Source organism: Balaenoptera acutorostrata, chromosome 2 (assembly GCF_949987535.1).
Source record: "Balaenoptera acutorostrata chromosome 2, mBalAcu1.1, whole genome shotgun sequence".
Taxonomy (NCBI): domain Eukaryota; kingdom Metazoa; phylum Chordata; class Mammalia; order Artiodactyla; family Balaenopteridae; genus Balaenoptera; species Balaenoptera acutorostrata.
The window spans coordinates 29,947,408-29,974,064 of record NC_080065.1 but is presented as its reverse complement, the minus strand read 5'-3'; the positions used below and the strand labels follow the sequence as shown (position 1 = coordinate 29,974,064).

At 35.7% G+C, this 26,657-nt stretch overlaps 1 protein-coding gene across 3 annotated transcripts in view; it reads left to right on the top strand.

Moving 5' to 3' along the window:
- Positions 1-26,657, top strand: part of ZFR (zinc finger RNA binding protein) — a 78,913-nt gene that overhangs the window by 39,353 nt on the left and 12,903 nt on the right. For 2 of the 3 annotated variants that reach the window (XM_057540260.1, XM_057540261.1), the window contains 6 exons: positions 3,106-3,268; positions 4,682-4,887; positions 5,645-5,795; positions 8,454-8,595; positions 13,241-13,338; positions 14,205-14,300. In XM_057540260.1, the coding sequence (XP_057396243.1) occupies positions 3,106-3,268; positions 4,682-4,887; positions 5,645-5,795; positions 8,454-8,595; positions 13,241-13,338; positions 14,205-14,300 (856 nt within the window). Of the gene's footprint in view, positions 1-3,105; positions 3,269-4,681; positions 4,888-5,644; positions 5,796-8,453; positions 8,596-13,240; positions 13,339-14,204; positions 14,301-26,657 lie in introns of those variants that run through there. The other variant, XM_057540262.1, reaches the window with a different exon arrangement.

Sequence of the window (26,657 nt, the reverse complement as noted above, 5' to 3'; positions counted from 1 at the left end):
TTAGAGGCTACAGGGAAGGAGAAATGAGAAACGTGTTCAAGAGATATGTAAATGTTTAGTTTTATTGAGATAATTGGCATATCTTTAAATCGTACAATTCACTGGTTTTTATTATATTCGCAGTTGTGCAGTCATTACCACAGTCAATTTTAGAACATTTTTATGACCTGCAAAAGAAACCACAAACCCATTAGCAGTCAATCCTTATCCTCCCCCGCCACCCCCACCCCGCCAACTCCTCCTTCTACCCCTAGGCAACCACTAATAATAGATTCACCTATTCTGGAGATTTCATATAAATGGAATCATAAAATATGTTGTCTTTTGTGTCTGGCTACTTTCACTTAGCATAATGTTTTCAGGGTTCATGCATGTTATAGCATATATCAGTACTTCTTTTTTATAGATGAATAATATTCCATTACGTGTATGTATCACATTTTGTTTATTCATCAGTTGATGGACATTTGTGTCATCTCCACTTTTGGGCTATCATGAATACTGCTGCTATGAGAATTTGTGTACAAGTTTTAAAATATAATTAAGATAAATATAAACAGAAGTGTAATGTATGTGTATTTTATAACCTGCTTTTTTTCATTTACATACCAACTCTTTTAAAAAGTAAGCTAGAATTATTTTTTCTTATTTTCCATGGCTACATAGTATTATCTTGTGGAGATGTAAAATTTTCCTTATAACCAATTACATATTGTTAGATATTTAGGTTTTTTACAGTATTTCCCCATTATAATTATACATTGACCATCCTTGAGGCTATATTATTGCATAAATCATGATTAGTTGCTAATAATAAAGTCCCAGAAATGAAAATGTTTGACTGCAGATACGCATACTTTTTGCCTGTACTAGATAGTTTAACTTACTGGTTCTCAAACTTTTTGGTCTCAGGACCTTTTATACTCAATAATTACAAAACTGCAAAGAGCTCTTGTGTATATGGGTTATAGCTGTCAACATTTATTGTATTAGAAATGAAAACTGAGAAGTTTAAATATTTATGAATTAATTTTAAAATGACTTTATGTTTGTTAAAATGTAGTTAAATATTGATAATTATAGTATTAGATCAACCATATTTATTAATATAATATGGTGCATAAATATAATATGCTAACTATAAAATAACTATATTTCTCCCCCAGAATAATGAGAATGACATTGTTTTATATTTTTTCAGATCTCTTTAATGTCTAGCTTAAGGTAGCCTGATTTTCCTATCTACTTCTTTGCTCAACAGGTTGTGATAACACATTTTGCCTCTGGATAACTCCACTGTACACTCATAAGAGAATGAGAATGGAGAAGGCAAATGTCTTGTTATTATTATGAAAGTAATTTTGATGTCATGGATCCCCCTGAAGGTGTCTCAGGAACCACCTAGGGTCCCTGGACCACACTTTGAGAACGGCTTCTGTAACTTATTAAAATCTCTGCCAATGAGAGCGTGAAACATAAAAGCCAGTTTTGTTTCAACTTTAATTGTTTGTATTGCAGGCAAATTAAATTTTTATTTCATGCTTAACCACTTACATTTCTTCTGTGGTGAATTGCCTGTTTATTTGTTTAACTTACCTGTTGTTGATTTGTAGACACTTCTTATATTATAGCTATTAACCCATTATTAACATGTTACCTTTAAATAATCTTTGTTGTTATGTATGTATCGATTTTTATTTAGGTATCTAAATCTATTCTTCTTATTCTTTATGAAGTTTCTGCCTTTGTAATGCACTGGAAATTTTTCTCTATACCTAGATTATGCAATTACTTCCTCTTTTATTGTTATATCAAATATTTATCAAGCACTTACAGTTTGCCAGGAAGTAGCACATAGTGTGTTAGACACCAAGTATGAATTGGTAAACAATGGATAAAGGTCCCTGCCCTTATTTAACTTAAACATCTTTAGTAATAACAAAGTATTCAGTACTGGAATGAACATGGTTTTCCAGAGCCTTCGAGCTCAAGACCTAAATAACATAGAAGTATGGTTCTTCCTGTCCTTAGTTGGATGACCTAAAAAGCACTGCTTATTCCCGACTGAAGAAATTGGTGGTTTCTGCAGTGCTACTTGAGAAACATACTTCTTTCTTATGTTTTGTGTTAAACACATTTGTCTAGTAAAAACTTAATTGTTACAAAAATTTGCTATAAAGACAGGACTACCTTGGGAGTTGCTGGTATCCTAGTTTGAAGCTGAAAGCAAAGATAGAACTGAGAAGGAGAGAGTCACATGGTAAAAAAGAAATTAGATTCTGAAAATGTTGACTATTAAAGCAGAGGCTACACACTAGCTGCCCACAGTCCAAGTTCAGTCCATGGGTGTTTTATTTGGTACACATGGTATTTTTTGGATACCAACATGAACCAACACTTAAAGAGCATGAGATTTCACAAAAATCCTGATGACTTTGGGATTACCATCTGTATTCCCTTATGGCAATAATTAATAGCTGTGCTGTGGCTCAGAGCATGTGCTTTCTTCTTCACCATAGTTCCTGTCACCCTTAATATGTCCCCAAAAGTGAAACACGATGTGAGTTGCCATTTATCTCAGTTGTTTTTCCTCACTGTAGAGAAGTGTCTTTGTCTCTCTGCCTGTATCAGTTGAGGAAATTAAAGGTAGTCTTCAGAAGTTCTCTCTTAGAAAAAAATAGGAGAGAGCACATTTCTTTGGAGACATGAAGAAAATTTCTGAATGTATGCTTTGAGTCTTTCACCCACACACATTGTTGGTCTGGCCACATTAGGTAGGCATTTAAGTTTACAGTCTCCTGTAAAGAGGGAGAGGTTAGAAGGAACTCTGAGGTTTCTGGTGCTTGTTCTTTCAACCCTGTCTTCAGGCTGTGAAATTTTGTTTTGCTTTTATCTTTGTTTACTTATTTTCTCTTTTCACTGGGATTCACTTCCATTTACTGCTAGTTAAAGCAAATAAAGGTAATCAGATACAGTAGGAGAAAAGAGAGATGAAAGCTAGACTGATTTGGGGTATTTTTTAAATTGCTTTTTATATCATTATTGATGTAAATTCTTGGGTTGTATTTTTCTTATAGACTTACAGTATCATTCTCTATGTTTCAGACGTTATGAAGAGGACATGTACTGGAGAAGAATGGAGGAAGAACAGCATCATTGGGATGATCGCCGCCGAATGCCTGACGGAGGCTATCCTCATGGTCCCCCAGGCCCACTAGGCCTTCTGGGAGTCCGACCAGGCATGCCTCCTCAGCCACAGGGGCCGGCAGTGAGTGTCCACTTTGTTTACATAGGGAGTGAAAGTGTAAGACTGGCTCAGCATTGAAAGATAACAGTTTGGGGAGCTAATTTTTTTTTTTTTTAATATAAATTTATTTATTTTTGGCTGCTTTGGGTCTTCGTTGCTGCTCGCAGGCTTTCTCTAGTTGTGTCGAGCAGGGACTACTCTTTGTTGCGGTGCACGGGCTTCTCATTGTCATGGCTTCTCTTGTGGTGCGCGGGCTCTAGGCGCGCAGCCTTCAGTAGTTGCAGCATGCGGGCTCTAGAGCGCAGGCTCAGTAGTTGTGGCGCACGGGCTTAGTTGCTCCGTGGCATGTGGGCTCTTCCCGGACCAGGGCTCGAACCCCTGTCCCCTGCATTGGCAGGTGGATTCTTAACCACTGCGCCACCAGGGAAGTCCCGGGGAGCTAATTTTTAGACTAAATAATATCCAAATCTCAATATAAGTTTTTCATCTGATTTAGAATTTTCCCTCCTTTTATTACAGGTTCTCAACTCGTGTCCTTATATATGAGGACTTCGTAGAATTTCCATGCATCTTTCTTACTTTCAGTATAAGCTAAGGGAGCAGAGCTTCTTTTGCCAACTCTTCTTTCACATAAGAGATTTTCTTACCCTTGTTCTTTAGATTGTCAAGAACAACTAATTTTGAAAGCAGTTGCTTTGCTTTCAGAATTATTCTTATCTTCCCATTACCAGTGGTTTAGAGTCTTTTTTCCTTTTTCAAATCATGAAAAAAAAACCTACCACTACTTCTAAATTAAGTGCAGGATAAGGGGTAAGTAAATGGTCCAAGATGAGCACACAGTGGATGTATTAGGAGAACTGTAGGTAAGAGCTGCATCTTGAGAGTTTGTGTTCTGTGGAAGCTAGATAAAAGAAGACATACCTGGGTTATGAGGAATATTTCATGTAAGTTCAGACTACAGAAAACAAGATGTTTTTATTCTTTGTTCTGTTTTCTAGAGGGCACTTAGAAGGAAACAGCAACAAATTCCTGCTCTTTAAACTATTCTTTCTCATTTGTCTTTCCATAGAATATGTATTTGTGAAACTTGTTTTACTAAAAGCAAAACATTTCAGAGTCACTGGTTATTAAAGTTGAGTAGAAAGTATTTTTATAACCTTAGATGGTGTGTATTATAATTTTACTTGTTTTGAGGCAAAGCATGTGTACATACGTAGTTACATACTCATTCTTGATAGTGTAACTTTCCATAGTTTACATGTTTGTTTTTACTGAAATGGAAAAAAGGGAGAAGATAGCTTTAAATGGACATTTTGCATAATTGACTTTCTTATTGAAAAGATTTGAAAACATATGTATAGTTGAAAAATAATATTTTACTTTTGCTTGGGAAGCATCTTTTTTTAATGAAGTTATCTTTTTTGTCTTCTCCAGCCCTTACGTCGTCCTGACTCATCTGATGATCGTTATGTAATGACAAAACATGCAACCATTTATCCAACTGAAGAGGAATTACAGGCAGTTCAGAAAATTGTTTCTATCACTGAACGTGCTTTAAAACTTGTTTCAGACAGCTTGTCTGAACATGAGAAGAGCAAGAGCAAAGAGGGAGATGATAAGAAAGAGGGAGGTAAAGACAGGTGTGTTTTCAGAGTTTTTTACTTTTGTTTACTTTTGGTTTCCCTTATGTGGGCTTCTTATACTTGAAATAAAAGTTACAAAGACTGAAAATTCTCTGTTGTCAGTCTACATGTGTTATGCTTGTGTTAGATATTTAATGTATTCAGCTGTTTTTTGCTGAAATGAAAAATAACAATTTCGTACAGTCTCCAACCTTGTAATTTTACTCATTTTATTTAAATTTATATAAAACCTATTTCAAGTCTGTTTTCAAAGCAGCCTTTATAGTTTTCAATTGCATTTAGCTGCTATTCAGTTTTTATTTATTTGTTGCATCTGTTTACTCTTTGTTTTAGCAGCTTCTTTTTCCTCAACACATTGACCCATAAGTGTGAATAAGCTCAACCTTTAGCAACATCTTTCATACCAAGTTTGCATTATGATCTATAACTTTTCATTTTCCCCTTACCATTTGGAAATACCTTTGTATATATTGAACATGACTTTTATTCTAATTTGTAAAGTGAGACACAGAAAAGTGTTAATGGCCTTTGCTTTGCAGTTGTCCGTGTGAGAACTTAGCTCTTGATTTATTAATTTATCCATATTTCTTATCTAAGTGAAGGATATTTCTAAAAATATTGAATGTTTTTATACTGTAGTTGATTGAGAATTTTAATGGTGTAAAAGTTACTTCATTTACTATTGTGTGTTGAGAGATTATCGTGGTTCTGGTTGAGAAGGGAAATGTGATAATATAACTTGATTTCACTGCAGAGCTTTAAAAGGAGTTTTGCGAGTGGGAGTATTGGCAAAAGGATTACTTCTCCGAGGAGATAGAAATGTCAACCTTGTTTTGCTGTGCTCAGAGAAACCTTCAAAGACATTATTAAGCCGTATTGCAGAAAACCTACCCAAGCAGCTTGCTGTAAGTATTATGGAAATGTTCATTTTTACCCCTTGTCTGTTTCAAAAGTTTTTGGCAGGACTAACTGTGCTTCAGCTTAATCTTAAGCCAGCCTTTAAAGTTTTGGCTTGACTTTCCAAATTGAATTTTTTGCTTGATTGTACAAATTGGTAGAACTGTTTTCTTCTTTGTCTTTTTAGGTTTTATAGTGCTCCTCTGGCATGAAGCCATCTTGCTAATTTATTTTAAAATATAAAGTTGCAGCACATGTCCTCTTCCTGTTCTTTCTTCCAAGAGTTGAATCATTAAGAGATAAGACTTTAGGGAAAAAATGGGATTTTTTTGTTTTGTTTTGTTTTGTTTTTTAAACAAAGCCCATGTATGTATAGCAAGCTTAAATTTTTAGAATTCATGAACTTCTTGCCTGCTTAGTTGAATACATGTTTTTAATAAAGTATAGTAACTAAAATAGAGACTCTTTCTGATTTGAATTTTCCCAGTTTTATTATGATTACTTTCAGTTTTCTACACGTTATAATCATAGGTATTACCTCTCACTGTCTCTCTTCAGCAGATTGTGGCAATGCACAATTAATAGAATATCCCCTTTTGGTCCTACAGAAACAAAACTTTTTTAAGTTTGAATTTTTAAAATTTTTATATAGTATCTTGTCAGAATCGCAGACTGGGCTTTAAAATAAAGATTTCTTGAATGATTTAATGTATAAAACTTATTTAGGTATTTGAAATCCAAGAATTGACATTTCATTGGTAATATGTATTCCACAGTAATGTCAGAATAAATAGTACCAGACCACAGCAGAGCAACCGATACCAAAAGGGATAGTGAAGCATGCTATTAAACTTGAGCTCTGGGCTTCCCTGGTGGCGCAGTGGTTGAGAGTCTGCCTGCCGATGCAGGGGACACGGGTTCGAGCCCTGGTCTGGGAGGATCCCACATGCCGCGGAGCAGCTGGGTCCGTGAGCCACAACTGCTGAGCCTGCGCATCTGGAGCCTGTGCTCCACAACAAGAGAGGCCACGATAGTGAGAGGCCCGTGCACCGCGATGAAGAGTGGCCCCCACTTGCCGCAACTGGAGAGAGCCCTTGCACAGAGGCGAGGACCCAGCACAGCCAAAAATAAATAAATAAATAAATTTATAAAAAAAAAAAAAACTTGAGCTCTGACGACTGTGGCACTACTGTTGTTTGCTTTATATTACCATTGTTCCAGATGTGAAGTTTCTTATTGTGGATTAGTCTTTTTAAGTATTAGGAGCCAGGAGAATTGTCATTGTGTGTCTACTTGTTACCCTCTGTTGAGGCTGCTAGAGCAGTGAAGGGGAGGAGACTCAGAAGAGGTTTGAGGACTTTGAAAAAATTATATAATTTGCGAGAAACATCTTGATCCTAAATTGTGGTGTTTAGTAAATCTACAAAGCAGGGCCTGGGGCTTCCCTGGTGGCATGGTGGTTAAGAATCCGCCTGCCAGTACAGGGGACATGGGTTCGAGCCCTGGTCCGGGAAGATCCCACATGCTGCAGAGCAACTAAGCCCGTGCGCCACAACTACTGAGCCTGCGCTCTAGAGTCCGCGAGCCACAGCTACTGAGCCCGCATGTTGCAACTACTGAAGCCCACGTGCCTGGAGCCCGTGCTCTGCAGCAAGAGAAGCCACTGCAGTGTGAAGCCCGCACACCACAAGGAAGAATAGCCCCCACTCGCAGCAACTAGAGAAAGCCCGCGCGCAGCAATGAAGACCCAACACAGCCAAAAAAAACTACAAAGCAGAAAATACTATATCCTAACTAAATAATTAACAGTTACACTAAAAGCAGCATACTCTTTCCAAATCATTCTGTGTACTTATTGTACAAGTGGATAAGCAAGAGAAATAGAATTTATTATCGTCATCATCATTCTTACAGTTAACGTTTATATAATTCTTACTATGTACCAGGCACTGTTTTAAGTGGTTTACATAGTTAATTCATTTATTCTTCCAACAATCCTATAGGTTAGATAAAATTACTGTCCCCATTTTATAAAAACAGGTAAAGGGGAGTTAAATAATTTGCCCATCTTCTTATTATTAGTAAAGTAGCAGAGCTAGGATTTGAACCTAGACACTATGCTGTAAACACTCCATGTAATTTCTGTTAAGTCTTCATTTGTTCATATATACTGAGACTTATTTCATGTGTACTGAATTGCAGTGAATCCTGGTTTTTCTTCTGTTGATCAGGACTTTCTGCTCCCTGACAGGGTACACTGGGAATGTTTGAATTATGGCTCCCGTTAGTTTCAGATATCTATTTTAGTCTCATTCATATTCTGCAAGTACTTAACTACCCAAGATGCTATTAGGAAGGTACGGTAATAAATAGGGCAGTGTTTCTTTTATCCAAGAACTCATCATCTAAGAGAGACATACACACATACAAATAACTCATATGATACAAGTAATGGTAAATATTAGTTCAACAAAATTCTAAAAGGAAAGAGGAGCAAGAGATTTATAATATTTGCACATATTGCAAGGCTTCTTGGGGGGAGTAGTATATGATCTAGTCCTTATAAAATGGTTAAGGCAGTGAGAAAATGAAAGAGCCATAGTGCAACTGCTTTGTTTGATAATGTTAAAAGGTCCATCTAATTTCCTGTACTCTTCATTACATAGGTTATAAGTCCTGAGAAGTATGACATAAAATGTGCAGTTTCTGAAGCGGCAATAATTTTGAACTCATGTGTGGAACCCAAAATGCAAGTCACTATCACCCTGACGTCTCCAATTATTCGAGAAGAGAACATGAGGGAAGGAGGTTGGAAAGCCATTAAACATTCTACTTTTTATTAACTTTTTTTTTCCCCATTTACCTACTCTTTAAGATGGCATTAAGCCCTAGAAGGCAACATGCTGGCATTACATATGAATTTGATAGATTTGACTTATATAGCAACCAGTTTTGCTTAAGATCATTTCCCAGATCTTTTATTAATGTCTTTTTAGCAATGTACTTTTATATAAAACACTCATGGTATTATTGATTTTCTTGATTTTTTTTTTCTTTTCTTGCTAACCTCAGATTTCTGGAAAAAAAAAAAAAGTTCAAAATTATTCTTACCAGCATAGTTGACCCATGAACAAATTAAAGAAATGTTGCTAGTGAGGGGCCACAAATTTAAGTTCTGTTAAGTTCTTGTTCTTGTCTTACAAAAAGACAAGAGAGTTCCATAAATAAAATTGGTTAAATATTCATAACACAGTTTAAGAGGCATTGTTATATGTGTAATCATGGATTTGGCTTGTCCTGAGGTAAATATTTCTGGTTCTCTGAGGTTGCTCTTTGGTTTGAAGCGTTTTCATAAATGCAGAGCATCCTAATGCATGTAGATTTGGGCATCTGACCCCACTATTATACTAGAGATACTGAAAACTAAACGGTGTTGGCATAGTTAGTGAGTTATAGCACAATTCAGGGTTTTTAAACTTACTTTACGATTGTAGAATATGAAATCCTGCTGGTGCCAGCAATGTTGCTTTAGGGACTATTCTGTAACATTTTCAAAGCTTCAAAAGCTTTTAAGCCAAAAAGCATGGTCGGTGTCTGCCGTATGTTGGTTCTGTTGTTTTATGGGTCAGATAAAATTTACTTTGTTTCCTTTCATGTTGTTTTTGTACATTTTAATTTGTTGATATGGAGTTATAGTCTACACTAATATTTCTTTGTGATACAGATAGAGGAGAAAAGAATACTTAAAATTAATTTGTCTAATAGCGTAAGTAGGCCCTCAATTACTGTCCCTTTAAATTTGTTTTCTTACAGCAAAGCAATTTTTTTTAAGGCACTGGGCTTTCCACAACCCAGGAAAAGACCATTTTTACTAAAAAATGCGATCATTGGGAGACATGTCTAACTTTGCATACATTATATATACACCATATATCAGGACTTGTATGTTGTGTAAGCTTTGCATCTTAAAAATAAATGGGGTTTGTGTAGAGGATCTTTTATATGAGCATGAGTTCCCACTAAAGGTCTGGCCGTGAATATTGCTGGAAAAACAGTTCCTGAGTCAATCTGGTCAATTCATATGCAGCATATGACTCTTAGGATTTGAAAAAGAAATTTTCGAGATTATGTTATAAATAATAGTTGCTGTATTTCATATGAAATTATACTCATATAACCATTTAACTTTATTTCAGAGCACATCTTGTCCAGTTATATTTAGGCTTACTTAAATTTGTGCAGTATCAAGTAATTTTATTTTGTTGCAAAAGTCTAAAGTTAATAGCATCATATTTGTAGTAGTCTTTAATAACCTATCCCTTCTAAAGGAAACAAAATTATATTTTTGTCTGACCCAGACTTGAGTTATTGTTCTGAATTTCATAAATATTATGGTGAGAGAAATGGTCAGTCCAAAATTGAAAGATTTTACTTCAAGACACTGAGCTGAAAAGTTGGATGTGCAAAAAGTGTAGAAACATTGATAGTGTTCTTTGCTGCAGATAACTGCAGTAAATCATGTCTTTAGCTTCATTATGAAGATTGCTGCAGAATAACGGTATGTATTCTCTCTCACTGCAGCTCTGAATGCTCTGTGTCTTAAAATCATTTAAAGCCTATAGCTTGCTTTGGGGAGTTAGTACAGGGGTAAGGAAGGCTTTGCCGGAAGAGCACTTGTAAATCATGAGACTGGCGACTTGCGCATAGTTGTGGTAGCCTCTTAATGCGTAATGGTCCTGTTTGATACCAAAAATTATTTAAAGGAGATGATTAAATTGCCCAAATAACTGTTAAACACATTACAGATCTATTTTATGTTACTGTGTTTGACAGTTAAACATTAAGTAAACGTTTAATTGACTTGAAGCTTGAAATGTTCAAAATGCTCTAACCCTTGCTACAGCGTCTCTTCTGTAGCAAGTCAAGTATTGTGTGTTTTTTTTCCCACCTTTAGCTTATCAGGCCCGGTCCAAAGCCTTCTAGCAGAGGGAATTGATTCCTGTCAGGGGTTGCTGCCAAGACATCGGAAGGATTTTTGACCAAGGTTTTCAAAAGCTCAGTGTCACACCTGCCATTTGATTAAGGAGGGATTTTGGATGCAGAGTCTGGCATTTATTGTCCTTTGTGTGGCTGTTTTGTTTGTTTTGTCTTTGTCTCTTCTAGATTTGAGCAGTGTTCACACTAGTTTTTAAATTGTTGGGTGGATTACATATTTTACATAACCATGTTAATTTATTTAATATATTCCCATTAACTTTTAATCATAAAATAGTGTGGACACAGCATGTCTTCTAACTGGTGATTAACCCCTTAAAATTTATGAAATACATTTTTGTAGGGTAAGAATTTGCTTTCTTTTAAATAAATTAACTGATATTTGTTTTGTTTTGTTAACTGGGTATTAGGAAGCAAGTATGATTTTAGTACAGTATATCTAAGGGGTTAATCCACTTGAAATATAGAATGGGTGCAAAAATCCACACTCTAAATTTGACAGAAATTTCCTACTTACAGATCTTAAGTTGTTTTTAAATTGCAATAGGTGTCTTGGCATCTTTGAAATTGTATCATATTAATTTAAATTTCCAAAGTTATGAATGCTTGTGTGCAAAAGGAAAACTTTTCTTCCGTATTGGAGGAAATTAAAACATGAATTAACATTAAAAATTCAGAAACTTAGAAAGAGATTGTACATTATCACCTATTTGCATTTTAGCTTTAGCAGATAATGTAAATAAATAAGGGACATGGAAAGGGTTCTTCAGCATGTTCTGTAACCTTGCTTTGGGGAGTGGTTTTTTGTTGTTGTTGTTTCTTGCTTTTTTTTACTTCTTTAATTAGCTGTGCTTTCCTGTGTTCCTTTTCCTTCTCTCAGAATAGCCCATTTCTTACGTTCATTATATTTCTGGATTCAGTAGTTGGTTTTTCAGGTTTTGAGATTGTTTATTAGTTTTTAAAAATTACTAATATTTCTGATTTGATACTTTACTTTTTAGTACCCAGATTCCTCTTTCAGTGTTCATTTTCAGAATGCCACACAGTGTTCTTTGATTATCTGTAAAACTCCCTTCTAATATGTATTCTGAAAATCTGTGCCATCTGATTATGTAAGGAGTAGGAACTAAGAATAAAAAGCCCAGACGAGGGATGGAATTCTTTATTACTTTTTAAATATGCTTTTTAATATGTCATCTACTCAAAATAAGGACAGATATCTTTTAAGATTTCTGAATGCTCATATAAAAATAGACAATCAAATAATTTGCCCAGCGTTGCAATAGTACTCTTAAAGTAAAATCATCTTCATGTTTTCTTTTACCATATATTTCATCTTTTGTTCCACATATTCATTTGGTGCCCTCGATGATTTATAAAATTCAATCCTAAATGTCCCATAATTTTGGTGCTTTTTATCTAGAAGACTGTTTTCAATAGATTACTTGCCTGGTATGTAATTTTCCTATATGTAGAAAATATTTTTAAATCACCAAGAGTTGTGAATTAGATTGACTTACACTTATGAATAGTTTGATTAGCAAATTTGATTAGCAACTTTTATACACAGTTTACAGATATGTTTAGATGAACGTAAAGCTGGCCTTTTATGAATGAAAAGTTAACTTCTTGTCCTGATTTAGGTTCAGATTTTCTTCTCAAGTTTTATATAGCTCATTTATGTTTTAATGCAATAATCTGATTAAAATCAGTTATTATAGCTGACTTTGCAACTTAAAAGATTCTACAGATATATCATCAAACCATTCTGCTTACTGCATCTGTTCTATTTCTATACTTATTCAATTTAACCATGCTAGTTCCTATTGCCCTTTTCTACTTTACTCATTGTTTCTCTCCAATTATTCTTTGAAATACTTCATGGGAACTTTGAATTTTAAAGGGCATTTCATATTTCCTTAATTCTTAAAGCTAAAATTCTCTTGTGGAAGAGAGGTCATTGACCTCTTAGAAATGCCTGTTTTTGGCTCTTTATTTTTTTCTATGATTATTACTGCATTGATCATCTCATATTTATCATTAGTTCTTTGACATATTAGCCCCAGAATAACCTATGACCATGTAAAATACTGAACAAACTCAGTAGTTTATTGTACATTCTCATTTATTAAGGTGGATTTTTGTGTTCCCTTTTGTCTTGTCGTCTTTGTGCTGGTGCGCTGTGTCCAGTAATCCTTCCTTTTGATTTTATTTTGGTGGGTAGGGTTTATATTTGCAGAAATTATTTATTATATTTCTAAAATAAAGAGTTTTAATTCTCATCTTGATGTTCATATTAGATTATGTGAATTTGTTGAAAGTAACTCCCTGGGTACTTTAAAGTGTTGACAAACTCTCAAATGGCTCATGTGACACTGATGCTACTTTAAGGAAGTGTCTTGCTCACCTGGTCAAACACCCATTCCTCACTGCATTTTGCCAATTCAATCCATTTTAGATGTAACCTCGGGTATGGTGAAAGACCCACCGGACGTCTTGGACAGGCAAAAATGCCTTGACGCTCTGGCTGCTCTACGCCACGCTAAGTGGTTCCAGGTTCGGAACATCATTTTACTTTTTTCTTGTAGCCTTATGAGAGAGTAGTTCAGTACAACATGTTTAACTGTGTTTAAACATTTCAAAAGATTGCCCAAGCAATACTATTTTAAATTAAATATGAGAAAATGTTAACATAGAAAGCTGGGTATGAAGATCTGCATATTGCAGTTACTATTAATTTGACAATAAACTCAGGTTTTGGGGGTGTTTTGTGGTTTGGGTTTTTTAATTTTTATTTTTAGTGGCTATATTTAAAGTTGACTTGTTTAGGGACATCACATGTTTGTGTACATATATTATATTCCATAAGGCTGCAGATTAACTTTGCTTTAAATAATGGAATATGTGTTTAAAGCTTTGTGTATAGTTTTAAGATTTTTTCCCCCCCTCTTTCTCTAAGTTAATAAGTGTAGGGAATGAAAGGTGAGGAAGCAGCTGTTTGGTTTAGTGACTTTGCAGTTATGCAAAGGCACAGAAAGGAAACCAAACAGATTTCCTTAATCTTTCAGTCCCTAGACAAACTTTTTAGCTCTTTACTTTTTCTTTTATTTCTAATGTAGGCAGATTTTTTTTTGAAGTTTACTGTTTTAAATGAACACAGGTCAAGGTTCACAGGGGATCAAGAACAATTATTCTTGTATAATCTGTTTACTTTGACCTAAAATATCAGCTTTTAAATACTAACCCTGGCATAAAATATTGCTGTAAATGGCAGCTCATTGAATCCAATTTTAAGCGTGGTTATTTTTGTTTTATTTTTATCTGAGCTTCCATTGAACAGTGGTATTTTAACTTTTTTTTCGTCAAGGGATACTTTCAGTATTTCTAAGATTAATTCAGTTGGTTTTTGTGTTGCTCTCAAGGCTAGAGCTAATGGTCTGCAGTCCTGTGTGATTATCATACGTATTCTCCGGGACCTCTGTCAGCGAGTTCCAACTTGGTCCGATTTCCCAAGCTGGGTGAGTAATATGTAACTGTATGGTGTGAAAAATAAACATATAGGAAATATTTCTGCAGTTTTTTTAATAGACTCATCTTACGTCTAATTATCAACTTTCTTTTCATGTCCTAAATGTAGTTTTTTTCTTCTTCTAGTGAGAAATCCTGGGGTCTTAATTTTCTGAGAATTCCACTTGATTTTCTTTCTGTATTTTTCTCTCCTTTTTTTTTTTTTTTTAACTCTTCTCACAGTGTTTATTACTTTCTTTAAAATAGGACCGATTACTAGTTGTACATACATAAAGGTACAAAGAAAACTAAAAATGAGCTTTTAATCTACCTATGCAAGGTTTTGTTGACATTTTAACAAAATAATGTATAAGGAATTTTTAAGATTTAGAAACATACATTATTCAAAAGTGCATAAAATTAGGAAATTCAAATAATGCAGAAAGGCACGAAGTAGAAATGAGAGCCTTCTCATCATTTAAAGGCAAGCTATCTTGACACAGTTTGTTGTGATTTTTTTCCTAGGGGAAAAAAATGCATGCATATATATCGTGTATGTTCCTTTTTTAAAAAAAATATTTATTTATTTGGTTGTGCTGGGTCTTAGTTGTGGCAAGCGGGCTCCTTAGTTGGGGCTTGCCAGCTCCTTAGTTGCAGCACACCAGCTCCTTAGCTGCGTCACGTGGACGCCTTAGTTGTGGCATGTGAACTCTTAGTTGCAGCATGCATGTGGGATCTAGTTCCCTGACCAGGGATCAAACCCAGGCCCCCTGCATTGGGAGCACAGAGTCTTAACCACTGTGCCACAAGGAGGTCCCATGTATGTTCCTATTTTTATTTATGTACACATATCCCTTTGATATTGAACTGTTTGGGTTCCTACAAGAATTCAGATAGAAAGGGATTCATTCAGAAATATAACTGAAACTACTGATTCCAGAGTTAGGTTAGGGAGAGTTGAATAGCCAGGATTATCTTAATTCTTTTTTTTAACACAGGAGTGGGTCATGCTGTTTACATTGTTTGCATCTTTCAGCTCTTTGAGAGCTGTATTGACTACATGGTGTTGCCTTTGTATGGACATGCAGTATTTTATTCAACTGGTATCCGTTTGATGGACAGTTGCATTGTTTGCATTCTTTTGCTATTAAATTTTCATTGTATTGTTGTCAGGCTTTTATGAGTATTATATACATGTGATAAATGGCTAGGGTCAATTGCTATAGAATTCCAAGGTCAAAGGACAGGTGTTGATTGTTACCAGAAAGGTGGATCATTTAAAACTTCCAAAAATTGTTGAACTGATCATTTCCTTCACACCCTCGCTAACTTTGGGATATCATCACACTCCTTTAACACGATAGGTAAAAAAAATGGTGTCTCATTTTTTTATTTAGATTTCTTTACGTGATTATTGGCATTTGTAATTATTTTTCTCTTAACTGCCAGTTCCTTTATTAGTCATCATTTTCGCAATTTATAATTCTTTCTATAAGAAATTAACTCTTATCTGTATTAAAAAATAATTTTTTCCAGTTTTTCATCTGCTTTTCAACTTAATTTTTGCTGTTTTATAAAAGCTTTAAAATCTTTACAAATTCTAATCCATTAATGTTTTATGACTTAATGGTTTTATTTCTACTTACAAAATTCTTTCATATTTTAGGTTATAAATTATTCACACATGCTTTCTTCTAGAGCTTTTTTTTTTCCTCCCATCAAATTATATTTTCTACAGATGCTTGCTTGCTTGCTTGTTTATTTAGTTCTTTAGTCATAATGCATAGCAAACCTCCTGGAAGGATGTATTTCATATTACAACAGTGGTTGTCTCTCAGTCGTGAGTAGTGGGATTAGGTAGAGGTCTGTAATGTTTGGATTTTACTAGGATGAAATATATATTTTATTACTTGTATAATTAAAAATTAATTTAAAAATGATACATGGATTAAAGGTGGATCCAGCTATATGTTTTTCCAGACCAATTACCAATTATTCCAGTACCATTGAACATTTTATTTAGTAGTGATGTTTGTTCTCCCAGCCCCCATTTTGAAATATCACCATTACCATAAACCAGTGGTTCTCAGCCACCATCAGTTTTGCCCTCTAGGAGACATTTGGCAATGTTTGGGGATAACTTTGGTTGTCAAAACTGGTTATCAGTAGCGCTGAGGAAGAGAAACCCTGTCACAAACCAAAGTTCCTTTTTTGCAGGCCTACTTCTGCAGCCCTCCTTCATTGCTCAGTCTTTTCTAGTACCAAACTCTTTTAATTTTTAAAGCTTCATAGTGTGTTTTAAAATTCTGATTGTCCTCTTCCTCTTCATCAGAAGTCTTCCCTCTTCATTCTCTGCTATTCATTATAAACACCATCTTACACAGAAGATTTTTTTGGGGGGGTGCTTTTCTATGCTTCTTTTTCTGTAAGAACTTGACCACCATTTTGTTCAGTTTCTCCGAAGTTCTCTTGATGATTTTTTTTTTTTTGAATTTCACTTTTTATTTATTTATTTATTTATTTAGGCTGTGTTGGGTCTTCATTTCTGTGCGAGGGCTTTCTCTAGTTGAGGCAAGTGGGGGCCACTCTTCATCGTGTTGCGCGGGCCTCTCCTATTGTGGAGCACAGGCTCCAGACGCGCAGGCTCAGTAGTTGTGGCTCACGGGCTTAGTTGCTCCGCGGCATGTGGGATCTTCCCAGACCAGGGCTCGAACCCGTGTCCCCTGCATTGGCAGGCAGATTCTCAACCACTGCGCCACCAGGGAAGCCCATCTCTTGATGATTTTTAAGTAGCACTGTACACAGTTGGTGGAATGTCATCACTTTTATTAATACTGACTCTTCTTTATGGGATGTCCTACTTATTGGAATGAATGTTACACACTTATTTAGATTTGAATGGGTTCTGAGCATAGTTGTTTGTACCTAGGTATTTATCTTTTAGAGCCTTTAAAAATACCATTTTCTGGTTATTGTTTATATATGCTAAATATATTAATTTTGTAACCCACCACCTGACTGCATTCCTTTATTTGTAGTAATTTTTTTCATGTGATTCTCTTGGCTTAGAATCATATCTACCAACCTCTTTTCTAATTTAGTTGGTTGATACTCCTAGAATAATTATGGAATAAAAGAAATAATACTTTACATGCATGTTATGTTCTAATTGCTTTGAAAATGTTTCTAGTATGTAAAGTCTATTAAGCATGGTGGTATAGCCTTTTTTTTTTTAATATTTATTTATTTATTTATTTATTTTTATTTTATGGCTGTGTTGGGTCTTCGTTTCTGTACGAGGGCTTTCTCCAGTTGTGGCAAGTGGGGACCACTCTTCATCGCGGTGCGCGGGCCTCTCACCATCGCGGCCTCTCTTGTTGTGGAGCACAGGCTCCAGACGCGCAGGCTCAGTAATTGTGGCTCAGGGGCCTAGTTGCTCCGCGGCATGTGGGATGCTTCCCAGACCAGGGCTCGAACCCGTGTCCCCTGCATTGGCAGGCAGATTCTCAACCACTGCGCCACCAGGGAAGCCCCGGTATAGCCTTTTATTTGAGATATTTCTTTGTAATGTTAGAAATGTCAACCCTCTCTTAGTTTACTAAGTAATTTTGAATGAGGAATGTAAATTGAACTTTATCAGACAATTTTTCAAGGTTTCTTGACATGAATGTATAGTTTTTCTCCTTCATCCTGTTAATATTGTATATTTAGAAATATATGTCCTGATATTGAGCTACCTTTGCATTCCAGAGATGATTCTCTTATATTTGAGGATAATCTTAATGAACTGTTAAGTTCTGTTTGCTGATAGTCTATTTAGGAATTTTGCAGTGACATAAAGGAAATTTTTGTGGTTTTATTTTTGTCTTCTTTGTTAGATTTAGGATCAATAATACACTAACTCTATAAGAATAATTGAGAAGCTTTCGTTCTTCCTCTAAACTCTGAAACAGTTTTTAGTAGCATCAAAACTATATGTTTTTTGGGACTTCCCTGGTGATCCAGTGGTAAAGAATCCGCCTTACAATGCAGGGGATGCTGGTTCAATCCCTGGTCAGGGAACTAAGATCCCACATGCCGCAGGACAACTAAGCCCATGAGCCACAACTACTGAGCTTACGTGCTTCAACTAAGACCCAACACAGCCAAAAAATAAATAAATAAATAAATATATATATATATATAAACTATTAAAAAAACTATGTTTTTAGATAATTTATAAAATTCATGTGACACCATCAGTCACTTATAAAAGGGGTGGTGCTTTCTTGTTTCTTTTATTGTGATTAATTGGTTTGTTTAGTTTTTCTTTCTCTTGGGGTTATTTTTGGCAACTTATCTTTTCCTAGAAAAATTGACCAATTCGGCCAGATACTCAGATTTTTAGAGTTTTGCTCTCTTAGAGTTTTAAAAATACCTGTAGCATCTTTTTTATTACTTTTAATTCTTTGATTGATTGGACTAGCCAGTAATAGCAGTTGCTGTATAGGAGCAAAATAACAAATGGGTGTTCAGTATTTATTTGTGATGAGAATTCACTGAATTCTTAATTGATTTTAAATATAAAAATTTATGAGCATTATATAACTTTAAATTTTTTAAATGTTTAAAGATATAAGCATTATGCATTATCATTTTACTTCCTGATCCCTTCAACTTCAGTCCCTTCAACCCAGGTGCCCTTGAGGCTATTTCTGTTGTAGTAAGTCTAAGCTTCAGTACTTTTGAGACTGAACTCTCAGGCCACTCCTGGGCTACTCTTGGAGTTTGGAGGTCCAACACTACAGATGGCCCTTTGCCTACACCTTACTTTTTCTCTTTATCAGAGAGAGTCATAAACTTCAAGGGACCCTCTCTCCTTTGAGGGTGCAGAGATCTAAGAACTGAGTAAAAGAGAGGATGCACAGGTGAAAGGAACTGGGGGAAGATAGTCCATGGCAGGGTAATGATGGGAGAATCAGGGAGGGCAAACAAAGCCACTGGCCCATCTTTGAAATCATGTACATATACCATAAAATACGCAAGTATTTTGGTAGGTTAAAGCACACCAAAATGTCAGTATTTTGACATTTAAAAATCTCTCCTAGTATTATATCCTTTAGGCAGTAGTTTATCCAATTTATTATTTTTTTCCTCCCCTCAAAGAGCCAGCTCCTTGGATTTAGCTGCCAGATCTGCCATTTTCCTTCTTAGTAATTCATTAATTTCTTATTTCATCTCTAATTTTCTATTTTCCTTGGGTTTATTTTTGTTCTTTTACAAACTTCATGAGTTGGATACTTGTTTCATTCACTCACTCTTTAATTATAGAGGTTTTAAAGCTGTAATTTAAGGCTGGACATAGATTTTGGCCATATATACATATATATATACACATGTGTATGTGTGTGTGTGTGTGTGTGTGTATATATATAATATTTTTTCTTTTTTTCCTATGCAATCCGAAATTCATTTTAATATTGTCTTTAAGCCAAGAGTAGTTTTGAGGGAATTTTTAAATTCTACATGACGGAAGAAGAGTTGCTTTTGTTTTTGTAAATAACTTCTAGTTTTTATAGCATATAAAAATAATGCAATAAATATATTCTACTATTTGCAATTTTGGGGATTTCAAGTTTTCTTTGTGGTCTCATATGTTACAGTTTTTGTTAAGTGTGGGCACTTAAAAAATGTGTTCTCAGCAAGGTATAGCATTTAATATATACCCCTTGATGAAGGGGGTATATATTGATGAAGTTCAACTTCATCAATTCTGTTCATATCTTCTATCTCTTTTCCTTCATATTTTTTGTCTACTTTATCTGTCCATGGACTGACAAAGATAAATTAAAATCTGCTATTTTGTTGTGTTTTCTACAGTTTGTTCTTTATTGTTTTGTTGCAGTAATATTTTGGACATAGACACTTAATACAACTATGTCATAATTGTGAATTTGAACCTTTTGCCATTATAAAGGGCATTTAATTAACACTTTCTGTTATTAGTTAATAAGCCTTGTCCATTTATTAATATCAAAACTCTAGCTTTAAAAAAAAGAATTATAACTAACTTACAATATTATATTAGTTTCAGGTATACAACATAGTGATTTGATTTTTTGTGTGTGTGTGTGTGATTTGATATTTTTATACATTATGAAATGATTACTGAAATAATGACCAGTTATGATTTGTTACCAAAGTTATTACAATATTATTGACCATATTCCCTATGTGTACTTACATCCCTCTGACTTACTTATCTTAAAGCTGGAAGTTTATACCTCTAAATCCCCTTCACTTATTTTGTCTGTACCCCCAGCCTCCTAAACTCTAGCTTTTTTATATTAGCATTTATTTGTCTGGTATGATTCTGTTTGTTTCCTTTGTTTTCTTCTGCCCTTTCCCATAATTCTTATCCTTTTCTTGGTCTTTTTTATGTGTGAATGGGTTTCCCTCTAATAATTTATACAATTAGTTGTTGCCCTATTTATAGTTTTTTGTGGTATTTTAATCTGTTTGTTTAACAATTTTAAGCAATGTTTGTTAACCTCTCATCTATAAAAGCTGAGAAAATTATCACTTCTTCATACTCCTTAATCCTCTTTTGGGTTTTTTGTTATATTTTCTTTTTTTCATTTGTTTCATTCATTCCTTTAAGTAATGTATTAAAACCTGTTTCTTGATTTATGTCTTAATATATGCTGATTCCACTTAGAACAAGGAAAGTTTACACTTAATGCTTTTTTAAACCTTGAAGGTTTAAAAATAACTACATTTACCTTCTGTAGTCATATTCCCTTTGTTTAATGTTCTGTATCTGAATGGTTTGATGCCAACCATTAGATCTTTTACTGGGGCTTCCTCTTTTCATTTCTTAATTGACTGCATTTTATCATCATATAGTTCTTATCAAAAAGTGTTTTAAGTTTTTAAAATTTCTTTCATGTTTGAGAATCTTTGCCAGTTACCATTACTTTATTGAGAAATATATTGTTAGGTCACAATTTTTCCTCCTCCATTTATTGGTGTTGCTCCATTGTCTTCCAGCACTGAGTATTACTACATCTAAGTCCAGCCTAATTTTTTTGCCTTTACTTTTTCTACAGGCTGCTGAAAGAATTCTTTATCCTTGAATTTTAGTAACTTAACCAAATTATGTCTTGGAATCTGTTGTTCAGTATCAGCATTTCATTGAAAACTTTGTCCTTTTTGCCCTGCAGATTTGACAAATTATTAATATGATTCTCTATTTTCAGGGATACCAATTATCCTTATATTGCATTGCCTTTGTCCTACATATCTATTATCTTTGTGATTGTTTTAATCTTTGTTCTCTTTCCTCTTTCGTTCCCTATTATTGTCTCTTTGGTAGTAATTTAGTTTCCAACTATGTCCTAATCTTCTTTGCTATTTATAATTCATTATTAGTTCTATAATAATGTTATTTTGCATTTCAGTTTGCTTAATTAGCTCTGCAGTCTTCCTTTTCATCTCAACTTTGAGCTGTTAATTTTATTGGCTTTTTGTATTTATCAAGTTCTCTATTACTCAGAATGTGAGCAGGTTATATCTTCATTTCCTTTAATTAAGATTCTTCCAGAATAGATTATTTTTTAATAGATATTTTTTAAAGCACTTTTTGGTTCACAGCAAAACTGAGCAGAAAGTACGGAGTTCTCACATACCCTCCTCCACTACACATACATAGCCTCCCCCTCAGTATTTGCACCAGAGTGATACATTTGTTGTAACAAGTGATACTACTTGTTACAAGCAGTGACATACTATTATTGCTCAAAGTCCGTAGAGAGTAGATTTTTTTTTTTTTTTTTTTTTAATGGCTGGGTTAGGTCTTTGTTGCTGCATGCAGGCTTTCTCTAGTTGCGGCAAGCAGGGGATATTCTTTCTCTACTTAACGGTGCACAGGCTTCTCTTGTTGCGGAGCATGGGCTCTAGGCGTGAGGGCTTCAGTAGTTGTGGCTTACGGGCTCTAGAGCGCAGGCTCAGTAGTTGCGGCGCACGGGCTTAGTTGCTCCTCGGCACGTGGGGTCTTTCTGGACCAGGACTCGCACCCATGTCCCCTGCATTGGCAGGCGGATTCTTAACCACCGCACCACCAGGGAAGTCCCAAGAATAGATTTTTCATCTCTATTTTTCATGCTATGTTCCTCCCAAATGCACAGATGTTGTGTCTGGTTTGTTTCAGTTTTTTCATCTCGTTAGTGCTTAGCATTGTCAGTTCCATTACAAAATCATCCTTTTATGCTGAGACAACCAAACAAGAACTGTATTTGAATGTATCCACACCTTTTAAAATAATTCTCCTTTTTCTTCCCCCATGAGCTCTGCTTTGAGGATTGCTGATGGAAAGGAGTAGGGTTTGACTGCATGTAAATCTTGGGCTTTTTTTTTTTTGGCTGTGCTACGTGGCTTGCAGGATCTTAGTTCCCCGACCAGGGATTGAACCCAGGCCCCAGCAGTGAGCGCACTGAGTCCTAACCACTAGACCACCAGGGAATTCCCAGACATGGGCTTTGTCTCTCCTGTGTCCTGATTGAATGTGCTGTGATAGTCTGTGAGGTGGATTCCATTGGCACACCTTTACACTTCAGGTTTCAAACCCAGGATGGCCTCCTAGAGGCTTTGCCTGTGCAGAATCTGCTCTGTTTGTTTCCGAAACCTATTCACCATCTCCTTTCAAGAACAATTTCTATTTCCCTGAACCAACAGAGGGTTTTGGGTATGTGAAGCCGCTTTGGGACACTTGTGTTGAGAATTCACAGCCAACTTTGATATTAATTTTCCCCTGCATCTTACTCCTTTGGAAGATCTTACATTATTTCTTTTTTCTTTTATCTACATGTTAGTCAAATGTCTATTTATTATTAGATATAATTAGATGTGGATAATTGGAATTTTTCTACTCTTCCTTCCCTGTCTTCCACAAAGAGTCTTCAGCTTGGTAAATACCATTACAAGCACTTGTCTGTATAAAAGATGTTTTAAGTGATAGAACACTGACATCACAGGGCAAATAACTAACATTCTTTTAGCTTGCAGGAGAATCAGCAAGTTGTACTTGGACTGTATCATCTCACTCACTTTAGCTTAAAAATAATAACTCAGCACTTAGCTACCCAATAACAGAAACCATCTACTTGAGTACATACACATCCCCAAATCACCAAAAGCTGTTAGTAAACCTTTTTTAAGAAGACTTGACAGTTCTGGGACTTCCCTGGTGGTCCAGTGGCTAAGACTCTGTGCTCCCAGTGCAGGGGGCCCGGGTTTGATCCCTGCTCAGGGAACTAGATCCCGCATGCTGCAACTAGGAGCCCACATGCTGCAACTTAAAAGATCCCGCATGCCTCAACTAAGACCCAGCATAGCCAAATAAATAATTTTTTTTTTAAAAAAAGGACTTCCCTGGTGGCTCACTGGTTAAGAATCCGCCTGCCATTGCAGGGTACATGGGTTCGATCCCTGGTCCGGGAAGATCCCACATGCCGCGGAGCAACTAAACCCTTGTGCCACAACTACTGAAGCCCGCGTGCCTAGAGCCTGTGCTCAGGAACAAGAGGAGCCACCTCAGTGAGAAGCCCGCACACTGCAATGAAGAGTAGCCCCCGCTTGCCGCAACTAGAGAAAGGCCACGTGCAGCAACGAACACCCAATGTGGCCAAAAATAAATAAATTTTAAAAAAAAAGGCTTGACAGTTTTTATTAAGAATTGTTGAGTATGAAATAAAGTGCTGTGCATACAACATGTGTATGAGTATGAAATAAAGTGCTGTGCATGTGCAAAAATATAACATCCTACACATGGACTTAGGAGTGGGAAGTTTGTCATGCATGTATCAATCTTCACCTGTGTCCACTGGAATACAGAAATGGCTTTTATATAGACAAGTGCTTGTAATGGTATTCATAAAATCCTATTTTAATAGCATAAACATTTTTATCTGTAAAATTGGAATAATAGTTGTATCTACCACCAAGAGGTGATTATGATGATTAAAATTGGTTAATGCATGTAAAGGCTTAGAACAGTGCTTAGCATATAATAAGCACTCAGTAAGTGTTAGTTATATAATGATGAAGAGGCTAACTTTACTACTATTACAATTACTTGACCAAACTTCCTAGGGTTTGATATTTAGATTGTTTCCAGTGCATTGCAGATAAGCAGCTTCACTGAATATTTTTTGTGTTTTCATTAAGTGTAGGAGCCCTATTGTAAATCTTTAGTACTGACTTTACTGGGTTCATTAGTATGTGCCTTTGAACTTGCCAACTGTGTGATTTTTTTTTTTTTTTAAGAAGGTTTTACAGGTATACACTACCACCAAATGAAAGTACCTGTGTTACCATAATCTCCCAAAGTTTTTTTTTTTTTCATAGCCCTTTACCTCTATCAGAACTAGAAACTACTATCCAAGGAAACTAGTTAATGTTATCTGTCTGGATCAGTTGTAAAGGATATTTATTGAAATATAGTTGTCTTTAAAAAAAAAAAAAAAACAGGTTTGAGTCGGTCAGACCTGGGTTTAAATCCTAGCCCATTAAGCTTCTAGTTGTATGACCTTTTAACCTCTTTAAGGTTTTCTGTTTTTTAATCTTTAAAATTGTGGTATAGTGGCATCTAGTTATGAGAAATTAAATGAAATCATTTATTTAAAAGTGCTTAGCATGGTGCCTGCCCCTTACTAAGCATTGTTCTTCTTACTACTATTAAAGATGGGAAAGAAAAATATATACCACATGAATGTTTTTTAATGCAAATATTACAATCCTAGGTTTCACATCATCTAATAGGTAATACTTAAGAGAGCTTTTTTCTTTAAATAACTTCAGCCACCAAGACGCTTCACATTGCAACCTAAATAATCATTTTCCTAATTTGATTCTGTTCATCTTTGATGTTGTCTTTTTACTTGTTTCTTTTTTTCCCACATCTTTTTTGGAGTATAACTGCTTTACAATGTTGTGTTAGTTTCTGCTGTACAATAATGTGAATCAGCTATATGTATAAATATATCCCCATATCCCCTCCCTCTTTAGCCTCCCTCCCACCCTCCCTATCCCACCCCTCTAGGTCGTCACAAAGCACCGAGCTGATGTCCCTGTGCTATGCAGCAGCTTCCCACTAGTCATCCATTTTACATTTGGTAGTGTATATACGTCAGGGCTACTCTCCCACTTCATCCCAGCTTCCCCTTCCCCACCCTGGGCCCTCAAGTCTGTTCTCTACGTCTGCGTCTTTATTCCTGCCCTGCCACTAGGTTCATCAGTACTGCTTTTTTAAATTCCATATATATGCATTAGCATACAGTGTTTGTTTTTCTCTTTCTGGCTTACTTCACTATGACAGATTCTAGGTCCATCCACCTCACTACAAGTAACTCAGTTTCTTTTCTTTTTATGGCTGAGTAATATTCCATTGTATATATGTGCTACATTCTTTATCCAGTCATCTGTTGATGGACATTTAGGTTGTTTCCATGTCCTGGCTATTGTAAATAGAGCTGCAATGAACATTGTGTGCATGTAGGTGGTGGTGGTTTTTTTTACCATCTTTATTGGAGTATAATTGCTTTACAATGGTGTGTTAGTTTCTGCTTTATAACAAAGTGAATCAGTTATACATCTATGTATATCCCCATATCTCCTCCCTCTTGCGTCTCCCTCCCACCCTCCCTATCCCACCCCTCTAGGTGGTCACAAAGTACCGAGCTGATCTCCCTATGCTATGCGGCTGCTTCCCACTAGCTATCTATTTTACATTTGGTAGTGTATATATGTCCATCCCACTCTCTCACTTCGTCCCATCTTACCCTTCCCCCTCCCCGTGTCCTCAAGTCCATTCTCTACATCTGCATCTTTATTCCTGTCCTGCCCCTAGGTTCTTCATAACCATTTTTTTTTAGATTCCATATATATGTGTTAGCATACGGTATTTGTTTTTCTCTTTCTGACTTACTTCACTCTGTATGACAGACTCTAGGTCCATCCACCTCACTACAAATAACTCGGTTTCATTTCTTTTTATGGCTGAGTAATATTCCACTGTATATATGTGCCACATTCTTTATCCAGTCATCTGTTGATGGACATTTAGGTTGGTTCCATGTCCTGGCTATTGTAAATAGAGCTGCAATGAACATTGTGGTACATGACTCTTTTTTTTTAATTTTATTTTTATTTTTGGCTGTGTTAGGTGTTCGTTTCTGTGCGAGGGCTTTCTCTAGTTGCGGCAAGCGGGGGCCACTCTTCATTGCGGTGCGCGGGCCTCTCACTGTCGTGGCCTCTCTTGTTGCGGAGCACAGGCTCCAGACACGCAGGCTCAGTAGTTCTGGCTCACGGGCCCAGTTGCTCCGTGGCATGTG